The sequence below is a fragment of the Alosa pseudoharengus genome, unplaced genomic scaffold (assembly GCF_046254945.1).
Source record: "Alosa pseudoharengus isolate Yale_2024_CS ecotype anadromous, Long Island Sound unplaced genomic scaffold, YU_APseudo_1.1 YU_APseudo_1.1_scf_17, whole genome shotgun sequence".
In the NCBI taxonomy this organism is placed as follows: domain Eukaryota; kingdom Metazoa; phylum Chordata; class Actinopteri; order Clupeiformes; family Clupeidae; genus Alosa; species Alosa pseudoharengus.
In genome coordinates this window covers 38,433,388-38,451,567 of record NW_027468640.1, presented here as the reverse complement: position 1 = coordinate 38,451,567, position 18,180 = coordinate 38,433,388, and the positions used below count along the sequence as shown (strand labels likewise).

Genomic DNA, 18,180 nt, shown 5'->3' with positions numbered 1-18,180 from the left:
GCATAGTGTGTCACCTCCTGCTGTTTGGTTTGAGCCCTCTCTGCCGCATCCTTCTCCTCCTGGAGTCTCTTCACTCCCTCACTCTTCTCTTGCTCATGCCGGCGCCAGCCTTCCACCACCTTCGCCAGCGTCTGGGAAAGATAGAGGGAGGGAGAGAAAGAGGGACAACATCATTAATATAACATGCTTTGAAAATAGTTTGTTATGGGACGTTGGCACTTTGAGGAAGGAAACTGTACAAACTATACAAAAAATTACTTGAGAGATTCAAATGTGTACCAGTCCTTACCTCATTATTATGCATTTATAAAACGTGTGTGTGTGTGTGTGTGTGTGTGTCTTACCTTGTCTAACTGCTCGATCATGATGTCCTTCTTCCGGTCAGCTGAGATGGCCAGGGCCAGCTTCTGCTGCAGGGCAAGAGTCCTGTTCTGCAGCAACGACAGCTGTTGCTCACAGTGCTGAGAGAGAGACAGAAAGAGAGAGTGAGAGAGAAATTCAAACAAAGTGAAAAAATAGTGAGAAGATCAGGGACATGCACAGGGGGGTTGCTCAGGTTGCCCGGGCAACTGCCCATATGCCCTTCTTGACTCATGTTGCCCTTCCAATGGGGAAAATAAATAAATAAATCATACAATGGATGCAGAATTTCACGTAGGCCTAGATAAAAAAGTCAGTGAAAGTCAGTAGGGGAAGGGGAAGGGCAAACTGTTTACGTGGCTGCAGCGCTGCACGCGACCAGCACCTGAGCAGAGCCTGCATAAGCGGCCCTAGAAGGAGATTGTCGCAGTTGTCATATGAGACGACTCAACCTTTGTCGGAAAAGGTGAGTTTGTGATAACAAACGAACAATCATCGTCATCAAGGTTTATGAAATGAATTAAAATCTTCATAAATCCAGGCTGAGTTTGCCACGTTTAGCATAAATAATCAGACAGATAGCTTGCAGAGAAGCAGCCCGTTATCACATAGCCTATAGGCTACTATTTTTTTGGTAGGCATTAGGCAAACTAAGTTACATGTCTGCTGATAGTTAGTTTCTCACATTTCATTTTAGCAAGAAGAATGAATGATGGAAGTAATGCATCACATTCATTATTTTATTCAAAATAAATCCGTAAATCCTATCACTAGTATTTTGGGTATTGTTTGAAGCCAAGATTCCCACTGAAAAGAGTCAGATTCAGGAGAGGGAGAGACGAAAAAGCCAACCAGCAGGTGAGACAGAGACTTTGCACTGTGATAAAGATGACATGACACTGTGTAGACGAATTGATTAATTAATCAGACTCATATTTTAGCCTACTAATGGCAATGTTTCATAATTACATTACATTTAAGGTGAGGAGCAGTCACAAGCCTCCAGACTATGTGAGGAAAATGTGGACCAGGAGGAGGCACAGGACAGGAAGGCCTAAGTGATGATCACCAAATATGAGATGAGAGGACCATGCTAGAAAGTACAGGATTAAAGAGCTGCATGCTAAATAATTGTAATCTAAAAAAACATAGGCTATTGAACAAGTCGGCTTCTTTCAGGTCAGAACAACTGCCCCTCAAAATTCCTGTGCACGTCCCTGGAGAAGATATTCTTTTTAGCTAAAAAGAGCTCCCTTTAGATTTTGCTTTCGTGGCATATTAGTAGTATTAATATAGATTTGATGAGTAAAAATGCCCATACAAATTCTGACAACTTGAAAATGACAACACATTTACTGCTCTAAACTACTACACTTTTCACACACGGACAAACACACTTTCAGTCTGCCAGCTAAGCAGAGTAAGAACTAAAGCTTCTAGATGATTCAATTGAGGCCTGGTTAAGGAGTTAAATACCGCTGCTACATTCCTCCCACACACACCACCAGCGATTAACATTGTACTGAGTGCTACTGAGTGCTACTGAGTAATTAAGTAATGACATTAAGTAATGACATCACTACAGACACACACACACACACAAACAAAGAGTTCAGATGCGAAACCCTCTAAACGCCACCTCTATCAAAAATTAGATAAAGATGGTGAGTGAATGCTCTCCACACATAGTATAGGTTAAGTAAGGAATAACGGCCGTTGAGGTGTCCTAATGGACGAGAGCGAGGCAAAAAACTCCCCGACGCGCAGCCGAGTAGCACCAAAATAGTACGCAAAGGAAACAATCGGTTCCGTTTAAAAAAAAGCCGACTTGTTCAGTTTGTTGTAGAACTTTCTTTGGCCCTTACAGTTAGCTTGTTTACAGTTGATTCCACTGCTTCCAGGCTCAACCATCTTCCTACTATTGTTGTTATAGTTATTCATAAGCATTGATATGGAACGGTGATTAAACTTTTTTTTACCAGATCTACTTCATAGATGTCCCGTTAGTCAGAATAAATAGCCACCCTTTCTTCTCTCTGTGTGATAATCAAATAATTTCAGACGGATTTACACACATAATAACCATCTCACTTTCTCTCCTTCCACCAACATTTTCCTTCCCCGTCTCTCTCAATCTTTTTGCCAATACAACACAACATTGTGACCGCAAAGAGTAGCCCCAGCAATACTGATAAAGCAAATCAGGTGCCACTGTTTGACAAGCTGGTGTCCTACCTGGCAAACTGTTACACAGATCATTTAGGCAGAGTATGTGTGTGTGTGTGTGTGTGGGCAGTGCACTACCTCTTTTTCTTTAATATCATTAGAGTAAGGATTTGGCTGGGTGAAATGTACCTGTGTCCTAAATCATGGCACACAGACACAGATACTTTGTGGCCAAAAAAGCTTACTGTGGCTATTTCCATCTGAGCAGTAAGCTAATAATCCTACTCACTCTGTTCCAGGTCGTATATATGTGTGTGTGTGTGTGTGTGTGTGTGTGTGTGTGTGTGTGTGTGTGTGTGTGTGTGTGTGTGTGTGTGCGTGTTTAGAAACTGGGCCAGAACACTCATTACTACACCAAGATGTTAAAATTCTTAGAAGAGACATTCACATTTAGAATTCCTTGCCAAAGATAGCCTTGAGCTTGAGTTGAATTAGAGAGTATGTGTGTGTCTCCATAAAGTGTCTGTATGGATACATACTTTAAGCCGTAACAATCCAACAGTGCTATGGCAACTTTAACCTACATTGTCAGTAATAGAGGTCCTTGTGTGATGCAGAAAGTATCTTACTTATGGACTTCTTATTTGTCTTTTTATCAATTCATAATTAAGATAACAGTTTGTGCAGAGTCTGTAATGTCAGTTCAGTGTTTCCCACAGAATTGAATTCCATTTGTGGTGGTTGGTTTGCAAAATTAACTTGAATGCAACAGTTTTTAACAAATTAGCACAGTGTGGTTATGATGCTAACCAGATTTAAGCACAATTTAGTGCAACCTGGAAAATCATTGTGTGGTGGTCAATGTTGATATTGTGGTGGGCCGCCACAAATAAGTCAATGTACGGGAAACACTGCAGTTACTGTAACTGGCAGTACCTTTCGACGTGTGCGTTCACGCTCCAGACTCTCCTTCAACACCTGTGTCTCCCCTGACAATGGCGGTGGAGCGCGTTCAGAGTGCAAGCGGGTATAGCGGGGGAAGAGGTCTTCCAAACCAGTCATGGAGAGAGGAGGGGAGACAGAGGGGAACAGAGGAGCACTGAGAAGAGAGAGAAAGAGACAAAGGAAGAGAGAGGGAGGAGATGGTTTTGCTTCTTTTTTTTTAGGTTCAAATGAGTGTACAGTAGAAGTGTCACCATTCTCCAAATCCTCATTTCGATTCGAATATCGATCTTTTTTTAAATTATATTACTATTAATGCATTTCTAATATTGTTTACTTTTCTTGCCTTATTTCCAGTTATTTTGAAACCCTTCCTACTGCAAGCTACAGAACAGAACAGACATAAACATAGACGTGAACATAGTGAAATGAAATAACACACAATTATAATCTGATTGTTGTTATAGAACACTAAGTATTCACAGAATATTACATTGTTGTGTTTTATGCCTTAATGTAATTTTGGACTCAAAGTTGAGTAGCCTAAGTTAGTGTTAACTGATATGAATAAATGAACTTCAAAACCGGTGATTTCAAGTTTGAGGAGATAATGTTGACGTGCCGGACTTCAACATGCATGTGTTTTCCCCTCTTGCCATGCATACTGGATGTGACATTGGGGGTGTGGCTGCATCATCATCATCATCTAGCTTTAATTTCTAAGTTCAAGATTGTGATGTTATCTTGCTATATGATTGACTTAAACCGAGATTGTGACACCCTTAATATACAGTGTTAAAATAATATGCATATACTGTATGTGTATATGTGTGTGTATGCTTGTGTATGTGTGTGTGTGTGTGTGTAAGAGTATACGTGTGTGTTTTACTTCAGCAGGTGAGTTGTTGCTTCACTGCCAAACGAGTCATCTTGAAACTGCTGGCTGTGTTGTGGAGCCTCTGTGTGAATAGAGGAGAAAGGTTAAGACTCATCTTTAACTAAGAAGTTACAACACTGAGGCCTAGATGTACTAAGAATTACTGCCTGTTGCTAACACTATTTGCACCTTAAAACATTAGCCTGGGTGCCAGCCGAACTTAGCCCGCCCACAACATTTGAGGTCGGGAAGTTCGGTCTGGCATTGCCCCGTTGTGGAGCAACTATGCTCAAACCAGAGCTCTTAGGACCAATCAAATTGGGCTTTACGATGATGGACAGGTGTGCAACAGTGCCTCGTCTATCACGTCATCTGAGCATGCTTAGGTTGATTTTGCTTGAGACAAAAACACTGTGGCTAGAAGGAGATAGATGGCTTCTAAGACCCCATATGGAAAAATGCATATTATTTCCATGAGGTTTCATCATCAAAAACGATTATTTCTGAAAACTTTGCCCAAAGTTGATATGTGGGAAAACTCCGGTTTCACTTTCATTAAGGGAAAGCGTGTTTGCAATTGACATGTTGTTCTCTCATTTGTTTGAAATCTCTGATTGGCCACCTGTTTGCTCGAGGGGTTTGCAACACCAGTCCCCAGTTTATAACATGTTCGTAGCATCAGTGTTCAACGGATTTTTTTTTAAAAATGGAGGGGAAATATCTGTTTTTTTCGAATAGCCTACCCTGCTACGTATTTAGTTGTCTTAGATTTCGCTATCGGGTGTTGTAGGAGATATTGACAGCACAATTCTTTCACACAAACTCGCGTCACAGACGTAAGTCACCGCCCATTTGGAGGTGCAAACAATCGGATTTTTGGTTATTTAACCATCAAAACTGGCATTTTTGCATCATATAATACATCATAGGAGTGATTAACGTCAAAAAATCTAGACTGGAGTAACTCAACATTTGACACCTCCGATATGTTTAGTGTTCTAAAGACGTCAAATAGCCTGTCATCGTTACCAAATTGATAACCAAGGAGCCAGAAGTGAAAACGCATGTATGGCTATAAAAACTGTGCCTTCATTTTACAACTAAACACGAAAATACTTTTATAACCCTTGAGCCAGCTCCTTACTATGTGATCTCAATGGCGATGTAGCATTTGATTGCACCTCCAACAGCATGGCGTACCTGATTACCTCCCAAAAATGCCCTTAAATGCCCACAAATACCCATGTTTGTGTGAAAGAATAACTTTTACAAAAGACCAGAAAACAATGTTAAGGCATTTGTGGAGAAGAAGGATGGTTTGTGTGTTCACGGTAAGCTATTTCGTTGCTCTGATTGGTTAAGGTCTATCCAATTGAGTGCAGAGGCATACCCACCTGTATCGGTTGAAACACGCCCCATAATTACGTCCCAATGGAGCAATATCAGACTCATATTTTGACTAGAATCTGAGTATGACGTGTCAGGCTATTAAAACATGGCATTGTACAAATCTGATTGCACATGGATCAAAGCGCATCTTGTGTGCCACTGGAGCGCAGAATGGCAAAGACAGGGGAGGAGACGTGCTAATAGTGATTGATTAGGTATTCCGCCATATGCATGAAAACAGCGCACGTCTGATTTGCGGTGAAAAACTTCCGCCCGTTAAAAGCCAGGTGTAATCCAAATTGCGGTTAAATGCGTCAATTAGAAACATTTTCAGAGACATTTCTAAGGCATCAGTTTTCTTCATTATACTATGTAAAAAGTAACATTCATTTTTGCTTGCCTTTCTAATGTCGTATTTTTACTTTCATGACATCCACTTCCCAATCTGCTATTAAGTCATAGCCCTAGTCTATGGGCATTAAATAGTTTGAGTATTTTTTAAGTTGAGTATGTCGCTGCTTGTTGACATCTTATTGTTATGCATGATCGCTAAACTTTTTAATGTTTAATTGCAATCGGTTAACTCCATTCCACCGTCCTTGTGGTGTAACTGTGGGCACGCAATTTGTGTTGTAGAGGGGGCGGGGACAGGTGGTGAAGAGTGCTGTTTACGTAATGAAGTGACAGCTTAGTATGACAAAGGACAGCGTTCACTTTCTGCCCATAGAAAAACTTGGTATTAGCGCTTTCTTTGTACATCCAGCCCTGAGACCTTTCCTGTAGTTAATGTGAGTATGCAGCCATCTACTGGATGACTGCAGTATTACACAGTTAAGTATAAGTACACTGCTCAAAAAAATTAAGGGAACACTTACAGTTTTCCACAATTGAAACCTTCCACCCTTTTCTGCATTCTCAAACTACATTCACAGATTGTCTGACAGTTCTTGCAAAATAAAACACTCGCCTCAAAAGTTCTACTTGTGCTCAGAACCAAACAGTGTCAGAGTACCGATCCAGTGTATTAATGAAGTGTTCCCTTAATTTCTTTGAGCAGTATATATACTCTTTTGATCCTGTGAGGTTTATTAAACAGGTAGTGTTTAATCAGCACTGAAAAGTCCCAAGTCAATGCATGTCCCATGTGCCTTCAGGGTCAATACCTGGCCCATTAATTCAAAAACATAATGAATCACACAAGGAATCACCCCTCATTCGGAAAATAGACCTAAGACAGAGCATTCACGCACCAATGGTTTGTAAAACTGGTCTGTTTTACTTGAGACAGCAGACACGGATTGTGACACGAATCACAGAAGGGACCAAAATGTGTTCACTCACCCCGTCTCTCAGCTGGCCTCGTTTTCAGCATGGTCTGCAGGTGACTCCTCAAATTTTCCATGTCCTCAATGTGTCGTCGGCCACTCTACACACACAAGATCAATTCTATCAGGTAGATGATAAATATTGTGAAGGGTAGGCAGGTACCCACACATAGTTAAGTAAGCAAATATAGGGGCATGAGTCTTTAAAGTAAATGGAAGTGATTGAGTTCATGCCACTGGACTGTACTCAGAAGCAAATTAGGTACAACTGCACTGTTAACGCAGAGTAAGAATGTCTACATATAAAGAGCGGATGTCTGACTGGGATATGCATATGAGCCCACAAACTGTACAGGTCCCAAACCGGATCAGGTATTTTACAACTAAATGTTTGAAAGCAGTGACTTCGGATATATGGAAATTTCCAAGTATACTGCACACTCCAAAGTATTCAAATAATGTAAAGCTGATGATACACAAGGCAACTTTTTAAGCAATGTTCTTGGGCAATGCCCCTGAATACTAGCCTAGAAATCTAGACGCACCCTAGCGGCAGCAAATGTAATTGCTCTCCGTTGGCTTGCGAGCTGGAAAAATTAAACTTCGATCAGGCCAATCACATCGTGTATAAAGTCATGCATAATGATGGCAGAGTTGTGTCAGTTCCGTGTAAATTCCCTGCTACTTGAAAACAAAGAAAATGGATGCTGTTGCTGGCGAACAGCGCAACGTGAGTTAAGCTTTTTTTTAAATTGGCAAAAGTTTGATTAACTAGCCAACTAGCTCCGCTAGTGGGAAAACGCATGGGACTCATGAGTTGCAGCGCTATCCTATTGCATGCAGAGGGAATTTGAAAGACAACCGTTTATCCCGCCCCTCGGATTAAGCACTGCGAATGGTGAGTTCGGAGACCCTACATCTTGATGTGGGTCTTGCTCATCAGGCTACCTGAATACTGCTTTTCTGTCACATGATATTGGGCAGCAATAAACAAAAAACAGTAGGCCAATTGTTTTGTGGTTATGTAGTTGCCTAGCAACAATGCTCAATAAGTAGCCCCATGTATCTTCAGTTTAAGGGATGGGGATGCAGATTCTGTCAAGGACAAGGTGAGGGATGTGGCATAGGCATTCCACTGAGTTCTGTCACCTGTAAGCTGTTGCTGTGGCTGAGACTTGTCTTCAGATTTGCGCTCATCTCCTCAACCAGCTGCCCCACCTCTAACTGTGGCCCCAGGTCTGCATGTGTCTTTGCGAGCCCAACCACCTCAGAGGAGAGGCTTGTGCTCAGAGTAGACTCCTCCTCCTCCTCCTCCTCCGTGTGCTCTGGCCTGTCAGAGGCAAATGGGGGAGTGGTGTCTAACCAGCTCATTTGAGACGCCTCTGGGGAGGCTGAGGAGAGTTTAAACGACACCTGCCTACAGAGGGACAAAGAGAGAAAGAGTGGGGGGAGTGAGAGATGGAAGGAAAGAGGGAGAGAGAAAGAAAGACATGCCAAGTGAGGAATTGGTGCATTTTTAGAGGGAAGAGAGAACCACAAAAGTGAAATTGAGCAGCACAAATAGCACCAAACATTTTTCTGGTCTTGTGTTGATTATCGGTATCAAACAATAAGTGTTCCATGACATCTCCAGTTTTATCTTACAGATTATTTGAATAAAAGAGTGTGGTGGCTAGAGGGTTGAGGTTTAACAACATAATGTAGGTTAGAGTGTGGGGCTCAGAGCAAGGGTTAGAGTTCAGTTTTTGTATACATTACTTGCTTAGAAATGTTGTGGGAAAATCAGAAAATCAGAATAGGGAATTATGACAAAAAATGATTGCCAGGTGAGGTGAAGGGTCAAGACAAGACCTACCTTGGTTTGATGGAGAGCTCCGAGAACGAGCGTGTGACCCCTTCTTCTGTGTCCCCGTGCACCCTGCTCTGCTGCAGGGAGGAGTAGAGGCGGGCGGTGACCTCACGTGAGGATGCTAGCACAGAGAGGGGAGAGGAGGGCCAGGAGCGAGCGAGGGAAGACGGCGAAAGAGAGGAGAGGAGAGGCCGAGGCTTAGAGAGAGATGGCGGAGGGGATGGAGGAGGAGAGGATTGAAAAGGTTCGATGTCACTCAGCAGGTCCTCCACTCTGTCTGTTGACATCTCGGAGCGATGGGTGCCCACCTTCACACACACACACACACACACACACGACACTAGGGTTTTTGAGCGTTTCCACCAAATTTCAGTTTGTTTACCTTGGTGGGTTGATTTAAGTATTTATGTAATTAACTAGAGGGTGTCTGCATACATCAAAAACTCGCCGACTGATTGTCAGCAAACAGTGGGCAACGTTAAAGGCTTTATGATGAACAAAGACCAATTTGCTCAACAAGTCGTAACTTAACGTTGCCAATCCTGCCATATTCAACTTGGCAAATGTTAATATTAGCGAGGTGGGTTATCATCATTCTTGTCACAGATTGATATACACAACTATGCATACTTGTAAACATGAAGGTTTAAGGTTACTCATCCCAACCCTAAAGTTACCTGACAATAACAGCACAGCTGAGGCAGTCCCTCTAACGTTAGCCATCACTAGCCAAAAAGTAGTAAAGTTTGCAAGCAGTTTCACAGAAGTAAATCCGCATTAACGTCACATTCTTTCGACACGGGTGTGTTAACTCTGCACACTTTAGTTAGCTACATGGTTAGCTATCGCTAACGTAACGTAAACGGTAGCTTACAGTTGAAATCATTTGCAGCTCAACTTAGCAAATACTTCACTGGAGTCGATACAAGAGCACTTTAGAAGTGCTTAAATAAAGAGAACAGTTTCTTACCAACTCTGAGATTTGACAGCTTGTCCGAAAGTTTATTCCAGTACTTTGTTTACAAAATTCCCGAGAGGAAAAGGTTTGAAAGAAACGGACACAAACTCTCGGGCCCCAACCGCGCCATAGCAACGAACGACCGTTGGACGTCATCAAAAGGGGACGGGATATAAAGCAGGCAGGACCTATCTTTTACTGTCAATGGGCAGGACAAACTTCTGATTCCTAGATTCCTTATTTATATAAACAACGAATATAAATTAATCAAGAAAGGAAATCTGCTGCAGTACGGAACTGTTCCCAAAGAGTATTTTGAAGTTGCATATTCTATATGGGCCGCTGAAAAGGTCTAAGCCAGCAAACCTCAAAATCACTTTCCATGGAAAACAATGATGACCTACCCATCTTTCATGAGGCACATCATAGGTTGACCAAGTGATGCAAAACTAACTGGACAAAGTCAAAACCTTGCTCTTCATCCCACTACCAATAACACATAGGATGGATCAGGCCCTAAGTGAACCACACTTGACTTGGGAGAACACCCCACCACCCCTCATTCTTCGCCATTGGGCTGACAACCGGGTGGTATTCCAGATACGTAGCTTAATGTCAAACTTGGGTAAATTAACTCAAAGTGCTAAACCTCCTAAAAAAAGCCCTGTTGCTTTGTTTTGCTAGGAGATAAAACCACAGGTCTCTTCTATAGGTACATCTACCACTTACTCTGAGTTAACTTACAGTTTTATCATAAAACCACGTTGTTGTCATCAGACAGGCTGCAGATAATGAAAACGTTTCACATCCTGAAATTTTTCTGCAAAATTTGACTTCAAAAAGAGGGATGAGAAGCCAGGAAATTACCACCTAGAGAAAACAATAATTCATTCTTGCACCATTTTATATCCCGAAAGTAATGCCTTCTTGATGCAACATACTGTTCTGAATGTCAAAAAGTAGCACGTAAATCATCTGGACATATTGCGGTGTGCTGTGATGGACCTTAAGGCTTAAATTACATGAAACACAAATGAATGTTGCGGTCAGGTAGGCCAGCCTAAATAAGCCTTACTGTTGAGTGGACCTTGGTGTTATGGATACCATTTGAAGATCTATACCTTTAACAGCCATTTACATGAGATTAAGAAATCTGCTATTCTTTGGTTTTCTGAAACTGCACCAAAGATTGTCAATGTATACAAGCAACAGGCTATTGAATTACATGTGGGCAATGTCACGTTTAAATCACGTCAGTTTAAATCACGTCAGTGATTTAAAAAAAAAGTTAATCAAGTGAATCAAAGTGAGGCAAGTGAATCAAATCAATCTTATTTAGACATTTCTTTACAAAGATAAGGGAATTGTTCAAGAGAGATGATCATGCTTCACTGTCTCTTCTCTTCAGCTGTGTCTGAGTTTGAGCTTGTGAGAGGATGTGTGTGTGGTCCCATCAAAACATGAACTCCAATGCTCCTCTCATTCCACACAGACATCAGTTCTGCACTTGACCAGGAGAAAAGCAGCTAGGGGAAAAGATTCATGTGCACATCCAAACATATGTCCATTGATTCATTCATCCATCCATCCATCCATCCATCCATCAGTTTGTCCATCCAGTCTGTCAGAGTTCCCCTCTACATGTCCACAAATGTTGTCACAACGTAATCTTTGTGTTACGAAAACTTGAGTTATCCCTGGAGAAAGAAGACAGACAAGCCATGGTTAGCTTGAGAGAGGAAAGCATGCATTTGTGTGTGATGGCAATCATGGCAAAAATTGGTATTTCTGCTAATATTTAAAATTAGTCCTCCAGAAGATCTTGGTATGTTCTTAGCAAGATTCTCAGGCGTAATGCATTTCCTTAACCTGACCAGTCTAGCATAAAATGGCTACCACATTATGTAAAACCCTCTACAATAGACGTGTCTGAGGGCAACTCATTTAACTATAGAGATAACCAATGTAAAATTGGCCTGGGCCCAAATATTCCTTGATGGCAGAAATCTGGCGATTTTTCATATAGATGTCCATTTCTCAAGGTCACCGTGTACTGTCGGTACGAAACAATGCGAAAACAATCGGTTTTATCTTGATTGAGTTGCTGCAGCCAACAGCTAAAGCAGCCAGGCAGCTACAGAGCTACACTCTGGGGGCATGAACATGGGGGCTCACAAACATGCCCTCAGAGTGTAGCAATGTGTGCAAATCAAGATTGGGCTTGAGAGACTCACTATAAAGTAGAAGGTAGGTAGTTCAATATAAACTGTTTGTGTGGCTGTTGTACATACTTGAGGCTGTCATTGTGGGTCTTGTACTCCATAATGGTGTTTGGTGGTAGGTTGAGAACACGTCTCAGAGTATCACGGATACGAGAAGTGGTAACCTGGTCACTGGCCGTCTTGTTCCAAATGGACAGGATGTCCTCCTGCACACAGGAAATTACATGACAAAGGTCATGACAGGTACTTATTTTTTAGTGCATGAACCTACCTATATCTCACATATTTATGCAATATACAAAGAGAACCCCAGTACTTCTCCTTTGTCTACTTTCATCCCTTTATGCCTTCTGCCTTTCTATTGCTCTACTTCTCCAAACAGTTTTCCCAAACCCTAATTAATCTCTTTACCAATCATTTTGTTCTCATCAATTCAACCTTCCTCTCATGCACATAAACACATAATACATCTCTAATGTGATGGACATGGCACCATCTGAAATGTTTTCACATTTCCACCACTTAATCACTCGCTCGCTCTCCACCCTGTAAGCTCTCTGGCACTGCTAAGTTACTATCCAGCAAAAAGGACACACCTGGAAGCGGATGGACACCACCACGCCACAGATCTCCTCCCCCACCATGAACTGCTCTCCCAGCATGGCCAGGATGATGTTCTCCCAGAAGCGGGAAGCAAGGCCCTTCCGTAGCCGGATGATCCACTTTCCTCCGTTCTTGTTGGCCTCATCCTACAGCACATACAAGGTTTACGCACAAAACCATACATACACCATCAGATACACATGCCGACCCCTTACACATACATAAATGTTTGAAATGCAAACTAACCTCCCACATTGGTTTGATGCCCTCTTTGAAGAGGTGGAAGTCACTGTGCCCTGTGAGGTCACCCGGCCGTACCAGATGGCTGTAGAATTTCCAGAACTGCTCCACCTATCAGATTTAGAGATCAGCCAGACTGGTCAATAACAACACGCTACCCAGAGATGGACATGTAATACAGTTGTCTGTATCAACTCTCTTCTCTCGCACATCCCGTGAGCTTTCAAGTGATCCAAGGCAGACCAGCTTGATAAAGTCTGTTGTTGCTAGCAGGATGCCTGATGTCAGTTCATGCATTCTTCACCCACACACTTTGTATAAATGCATAACACTGTCAATGATATACACATCTGGATGTTAACTTCAAAACAGGCACTTTACTTTGGATAGACAATAGCAATATATAATAGAGTGATTAATGTAAAAAAGAAAACATTAACTCAACTCAACATTCGGCACCTCCGATATGTTTAGTGATCTAAAGACGTCAAATAGTTCGTTATAGTTACCAAAATGATAGCCAAGGAACCAGAAGTGAACACACATGGATGGCTATAAAACTGTTTTCATTACATAAATAAACATGCTAAAATACTTTTATAACCCTTAAGCCAGCTCTTTTCTATGTGTTCTCATTGGCGATGCAGAATTTGTTTGCACATCCAACAGCATGGCATACCTGGTTACCGCTTAAAATAAACCCACAAATGCCCGTATGTTTCGGTGAACGAATATGATCTTTATGAACTATAACAGGAGTCAGCGTTGAGCACTTACCGAGGCCACAGTACCGATTTGGCGAATATTCTGTTCGTAGCTTTGAGTGTTGGCAGGTCGACTAGGCGTTCTGCGGGAGTACCAAAATGTGTAGTTATACTGAAGTGGATGTTCTCCCGCCGCAGGGGATATAGTCTGAAAAAGACAATGAAACAGAACGAGGGGGGTAATGTGAGAATATTGTGACAATAAAACACCGTTCGCTAACTGCAATAGCTGGATGATGTAAACGTTACCTTCCGCCGGTTGTTATTATTGTTGTTTACTGTCCCACTGTCAATATCATTCTTGTCTTCCCGTGAGGACACCTCTTCATGATCCTCCCCTTCTTCCTCCTTTAAACTGCAAACACATGTTCAATCACGAGGTGAGAAATATCACCATAAATTAAGTCAACTACACTAAGAAAATAAATCCATGAATAATTTTTAACTCCACGTTACTCAGAGGAGGCACATGTGATTGGTGTGAATGAAATCAACTTGGTGATTGCGTAAACAAGGGGTATTCGACTACAAACGCATGGTGCCGCCAGCTCACCAACAAACATTTGCACCTCAAATTAGATTTTAGCGCCTCATTATGGTTAACATTACATTTACCGGCTGTTCGTTTCTATTTCGCTGCCCTGTCTCAGACACTTAGCTAGAAAGCTAGCTTGCTAGCTATCAAGGTGTTTGAACTCCGTGGGGACTTACTGTTCAAACTGATTCATTCCGTCAGGTCGCCTATTTCTGAAGAATAAATCGCAGAAGTAAAGTTAATCCTGCGAGGAAGACTCTCTTAAAAGGAGACCGTTATGTAAGATGCTCGAAAACAGAAGTTTCTAAATTACAGACGGTTGTTTCATACAGATTGTTGTCTTCAACTCGAGGGCTAATTTCCATTTGACGCAGGCGCACTAGCACATCTGTGAATCAGACTACGGATCCTGGAAAGAGACAAACTTCGTAAAAGACTTACGTCTCACGTGAACAGGCTTTTTCTTCTTGTTTTTTGGCCGTTGGCAAACAACGTTTGGTTGCATTACCGCCACCTTCTGAAAAGGAGTGTGAGTCTGAATAATTTATTTCCTTACCCTTATTCTCTTTATTAAACCAGTTCTTCTAAAAAAGGATAAGGAAAACCTAGAACACAACTCTCCAGAATTCCTTTGCAAATATCAAAGGTATCTCATCTTCTAGCTGATGGATTAACTGCTGTCTCTCATTACAATATCTAGTATGCTAGGCATTATTGGTTCATTTTACTTCAAAAATGGCAAATATTATGGATGACATTGCTCCTTTTCAATTCAAGAAAGTTAAGGACAAACAGAAAGTACCATGGAAGCAAAATCCAGCGGTTAAACTACTAAAAAGAGAGTGTAGGAAGACCAAAAGAAAATGGCGTAAATACAAACTTCAGATCCACTATGAAATCCATAAAGAGATGCTCCGCATATATAACTCAATATGCAGAGCAAGACAGTCTTTCTTCTCTAACATCATCAGTAAAAGTTCAAATAACACTTACTATTTTCAACCGTCGAAAAACAAATCCCCCTCACAATTAGCGCCTGAATTTCTCTCAACTAATATGCAAAGACTTTGCATCTTTTTTCAAAGGTAAAATTGAAAAAGATGATCAGACTCAACATATCTGCTCAATTAATTCAACATCCGGAACTTCCAGCTACAATAGAGAGAAATTTTACTTGATGTCAGATAGACTACGAAACACTTGAAAAACAGTACAGAATCTCAGCTCTTCCATATGTGGCTTAGACAAACTGTTTTTCACCTTATAGTGGCAGATGTCCTTCACATTGTAAATGTATCATTCATGTCTTATACTTTTCCTAAGTTACTGAAAAAAGCTGTTGTAAAGCCAATTCTCAAGAAGAATACCCTGGATGCCTCCATGCTAAACATAAAAATAAAATGGCAAAGCATATTGAAAAGGTAGTCTCTAATCACTTTTCTAACATCAAATGGGTATTTTGATTACTTCCAGCCAGGTTTTCAGGCAAATCACAGCACTTATGGTTTTCAATGACATACGCCTCGATACAGATTCAGGTAAAACATCAGTCCTAGTGCTACTGGACCTTACTGCAGCATTTGACACTGTTGATCACAATATTTTACTACACAGACTAGAACAGTGGTTGTCAACCTTTTTTCAGTGATGTACACCCTGTAAAATATTTTTTTCAGCCAAGTACTCCCTAACCGGCGCAAAGCATTTTTAGTTGAGAAAAAAAGACTTAAAACAGAGCACTGTCCATCATGTTTTCACAAGAATTACCGCTTCAACCACGACTCCATCGTTTGAGTTTTGACAGTGATTGACAGGTGATGTCGGGTGGCATGTGACAGGTTGGGTTGAACCATGCTGGTATGGGGGGGGGGGGACTCTGGGTTTTTAGGATAATGAAATTGAATAGCCTACTGAAATATAAAATTCATTTTATGAACTTATGTTTTCCTGAAATATTTATTAAATAATTGTTTTTAAAGTATTTTTGCATGGATTCTACTTTTTAAATATATGTATATTTTAAAATCTCACGTACCCTCTGGAGTGCCTTCACGTACCCCCAGGGGTACGCGTACCCCCATTTGAGAACCACTGGACTAGAACACTGGGTTGGACTTACAGGCATATTTATCAATTGGCTTAAATCATATCAACAAGAAAGGAGCGTCTTTGTTGCCATTGGCAACTGTACCTCAACACCAACGTCTTTGACCTGTGGTGTTCCCCAGAGGTCGATCTTGGGGCCACTATTATTCAACCTCTATATTCTCCCACTTGGACAAATCATCAAAAATAATTTGATTTCATATCATAGCTACTGTATGCAAATGACACAAATTTACTTAGCTTTGTCGCCAAATGACTATGGTCCCCTAGAATCTCTTTATCATCGTATTGAACAAATCAACAACTGGATGTCTCAAAATATTCTTCAGCTGAACAAAGACAAAACTGAAGTAATTATATTTGGTAAAAAGGACGAAAGACTTAGGGTTGGCACTCTTTTTGATACAAAAGGTTTGAAAGGGCTGATGTCAAAACATGATTTAGGAAAAACTCATTCATGCATTTATCTCCAGCAGGGTTGATTACTGCAATGGACTTTTCACAGGCCCTCCTAAAAAGACTATCAAACAGCTCAGGTGATACAAAATGCAGCAGTTAGGGTTCTCACAAAAACTAAAAGAACTGACCACATTACTTCAATTCTTAAGTCCTTACACTGGCTTCCAGTAAGTCACAGAATTGACTTTAAAGCACTACTGCTTGTTTATAAATCAGTAAATGGAGAAATTTCTGTAAGGGTGACCACTTTCACCAAGTTACAGACCCCAGACCCCAAATCTCTAGCGCCTCCAACAGGTCAAAATTCATTCATTTTTAACAGCATTAATGCAAATATCTCCGCAATACTTCGACCTATCAAATGGATTAAGGCAAAAAGTACAGCCCCACCCACCAATTTACAAGACTTTACCATGCTCGCTGTAGCGCCACCAACAGGCCAAGGTGAAAACCTTCCAAAAGCTTCATGCGTCTCAAATTTTGTCCGTTTCTCACATAACTTGACACACATGATCTTCAGACCAAGCCACACAAAAATTACGGGACAAAACTACTGGTTGGTCCTTTCTGTCTCTTTTGACATTGTACCAGGGTTGATTGGCTTAAATTGTCTTCCCTATGACCTTCAAGGTTTGCCCAGTACACCTGACTCAGCTGGTCCCTTCTAAGATTTAAAGGCATCTCCCCTATCTCTCCTTGGATGGCTGCCACTGGGGTTGTCTTCAATTCTCCACAACATAGTCTTACACATAGCCTGTATTTTATCCAGTTTGTTTAAAACAGTCTTAGTGTAAAGGGTTGCTTTAGCACACGACACTCTGGTCTTACACACGTCACACGCACAACACAACACAAACACTGACACACGTTTTGTTGTATTGTTTTCAATCCCATCACAGGGATAAATGCTACAGAGCCACACTCGCACCCAGGCGTGGTGGTAACATTTTGGCTCATCCGGGATCATCCGGGATCGGCGCCACCTAGTGGACGATGATGATCAACAAAGAACTACAGAATTGTTAGCCTAGAAATCTAGATGGACCCTAGCGGCAGGGGTCGGGTAGTCTAGCAACTCTCCTTTGGCTTGCAAGCTGGAAAAATTAAACTTTGATCAGGCCAATTACATCGTGTATAGATTCGGTAGGCGGGCTTAACATAATGATGGCAGAGTTGCGACGGTTCGGCGTGAATTCCCTGCTACTTGACAACAAAGAAGATGGATGTTGCTGTTGGCGAACAACGTGACACGAGTTAAGCTTTTTTTTAAGTTGGCAAAAGTTTGAACAACTAGCCAACCTTACCCCCACGTATTCTCAGATTCAGGCTGAGAATGATGAGATTCAGGTACAAGATCATTCATGTACCAGGGAAGCAGCTGGTGC

The 18,180-nt window shown here is 41.5% G+C and overlaps 2 protein-coding genes across 3 annotated transcripts in view; both read right to left on the bottom strand.

Moving 5' to 3' along the window:
* Window positions 1–11,093, bottom strand: part of cntrob (centrobin, centrosomal BRCA2 interacting protein) — a 28,277-nt gene extending 17,184 nt beyond the window's left edge. For both annotated transcript variants that reach the window (XM_076289530.1, XM_076289531.1), the window contains exons 1-8: window positions 9,879–11,093; window positions 8,915–9,216; window positions 8,209–8,476; window positions 7,076–7,160; window positions 4,358–4,427; window positions 3,463–3,625; window positions 345–461; window positions 15–131 (exon numbers count right to left, since the gene is read on the bottom strand). In XM_076289530.1, the coding sequence (XP_076145645.1) occupies window positions 15–131; window positions 345–461; window positions 3,463–3,625; window positions 4,358–4,427; window positions 7,076–7,160; window positions 8,209–8,476; window positions 8,915–9,216; window positions 9,879–10,022 (1,266 nt within the window). In that variant the 5' untranslated portion in view covers window positions 10,023–11,093. The remainder of the gene's footprint in view (window positions 1–14; window positions 132–344; window positions 462–3,462; window positions 3,626–4,357; window positions 4,428–7,075; window positions 7,161–8,208; window positions 8,477–8,914; window positions 9,217–9,878) is intronic.
* Window positions 11,094–11,182: 89 nt separating this feature from the next.
* On the bottom strand, window positions 11,183–14,619 carry eif4e2rs1 (eukaryotic translation initiation factor 4E family member 2 related sequence 1). The gene is made up of 7 exons (XM_076289532.1): window positions 14,407–14,619; window positions 13,945–14,050; window positions 13,709–13,843; window positions 12,938–13,042; window positions 12,685–12,837; window positions 12,158–12,294; window positions 11,183–11,563 (listed from the first exon to the last, which is right to left on the bottom strand). Exons 1-7 carry the CDS (start codon window positions 14,421–14,423, stop codon window positions 11,524–11,526), a joined length of 693 nt encoding a protein of 230 aa, XP_076145647.1. The 5' UTR covers window positions 14,424–14,619; the 3' UTR covers window positions 11,183–11,523.
* Window positions 14,620–18,180: the final 3,561 nt, after the last annotated feature.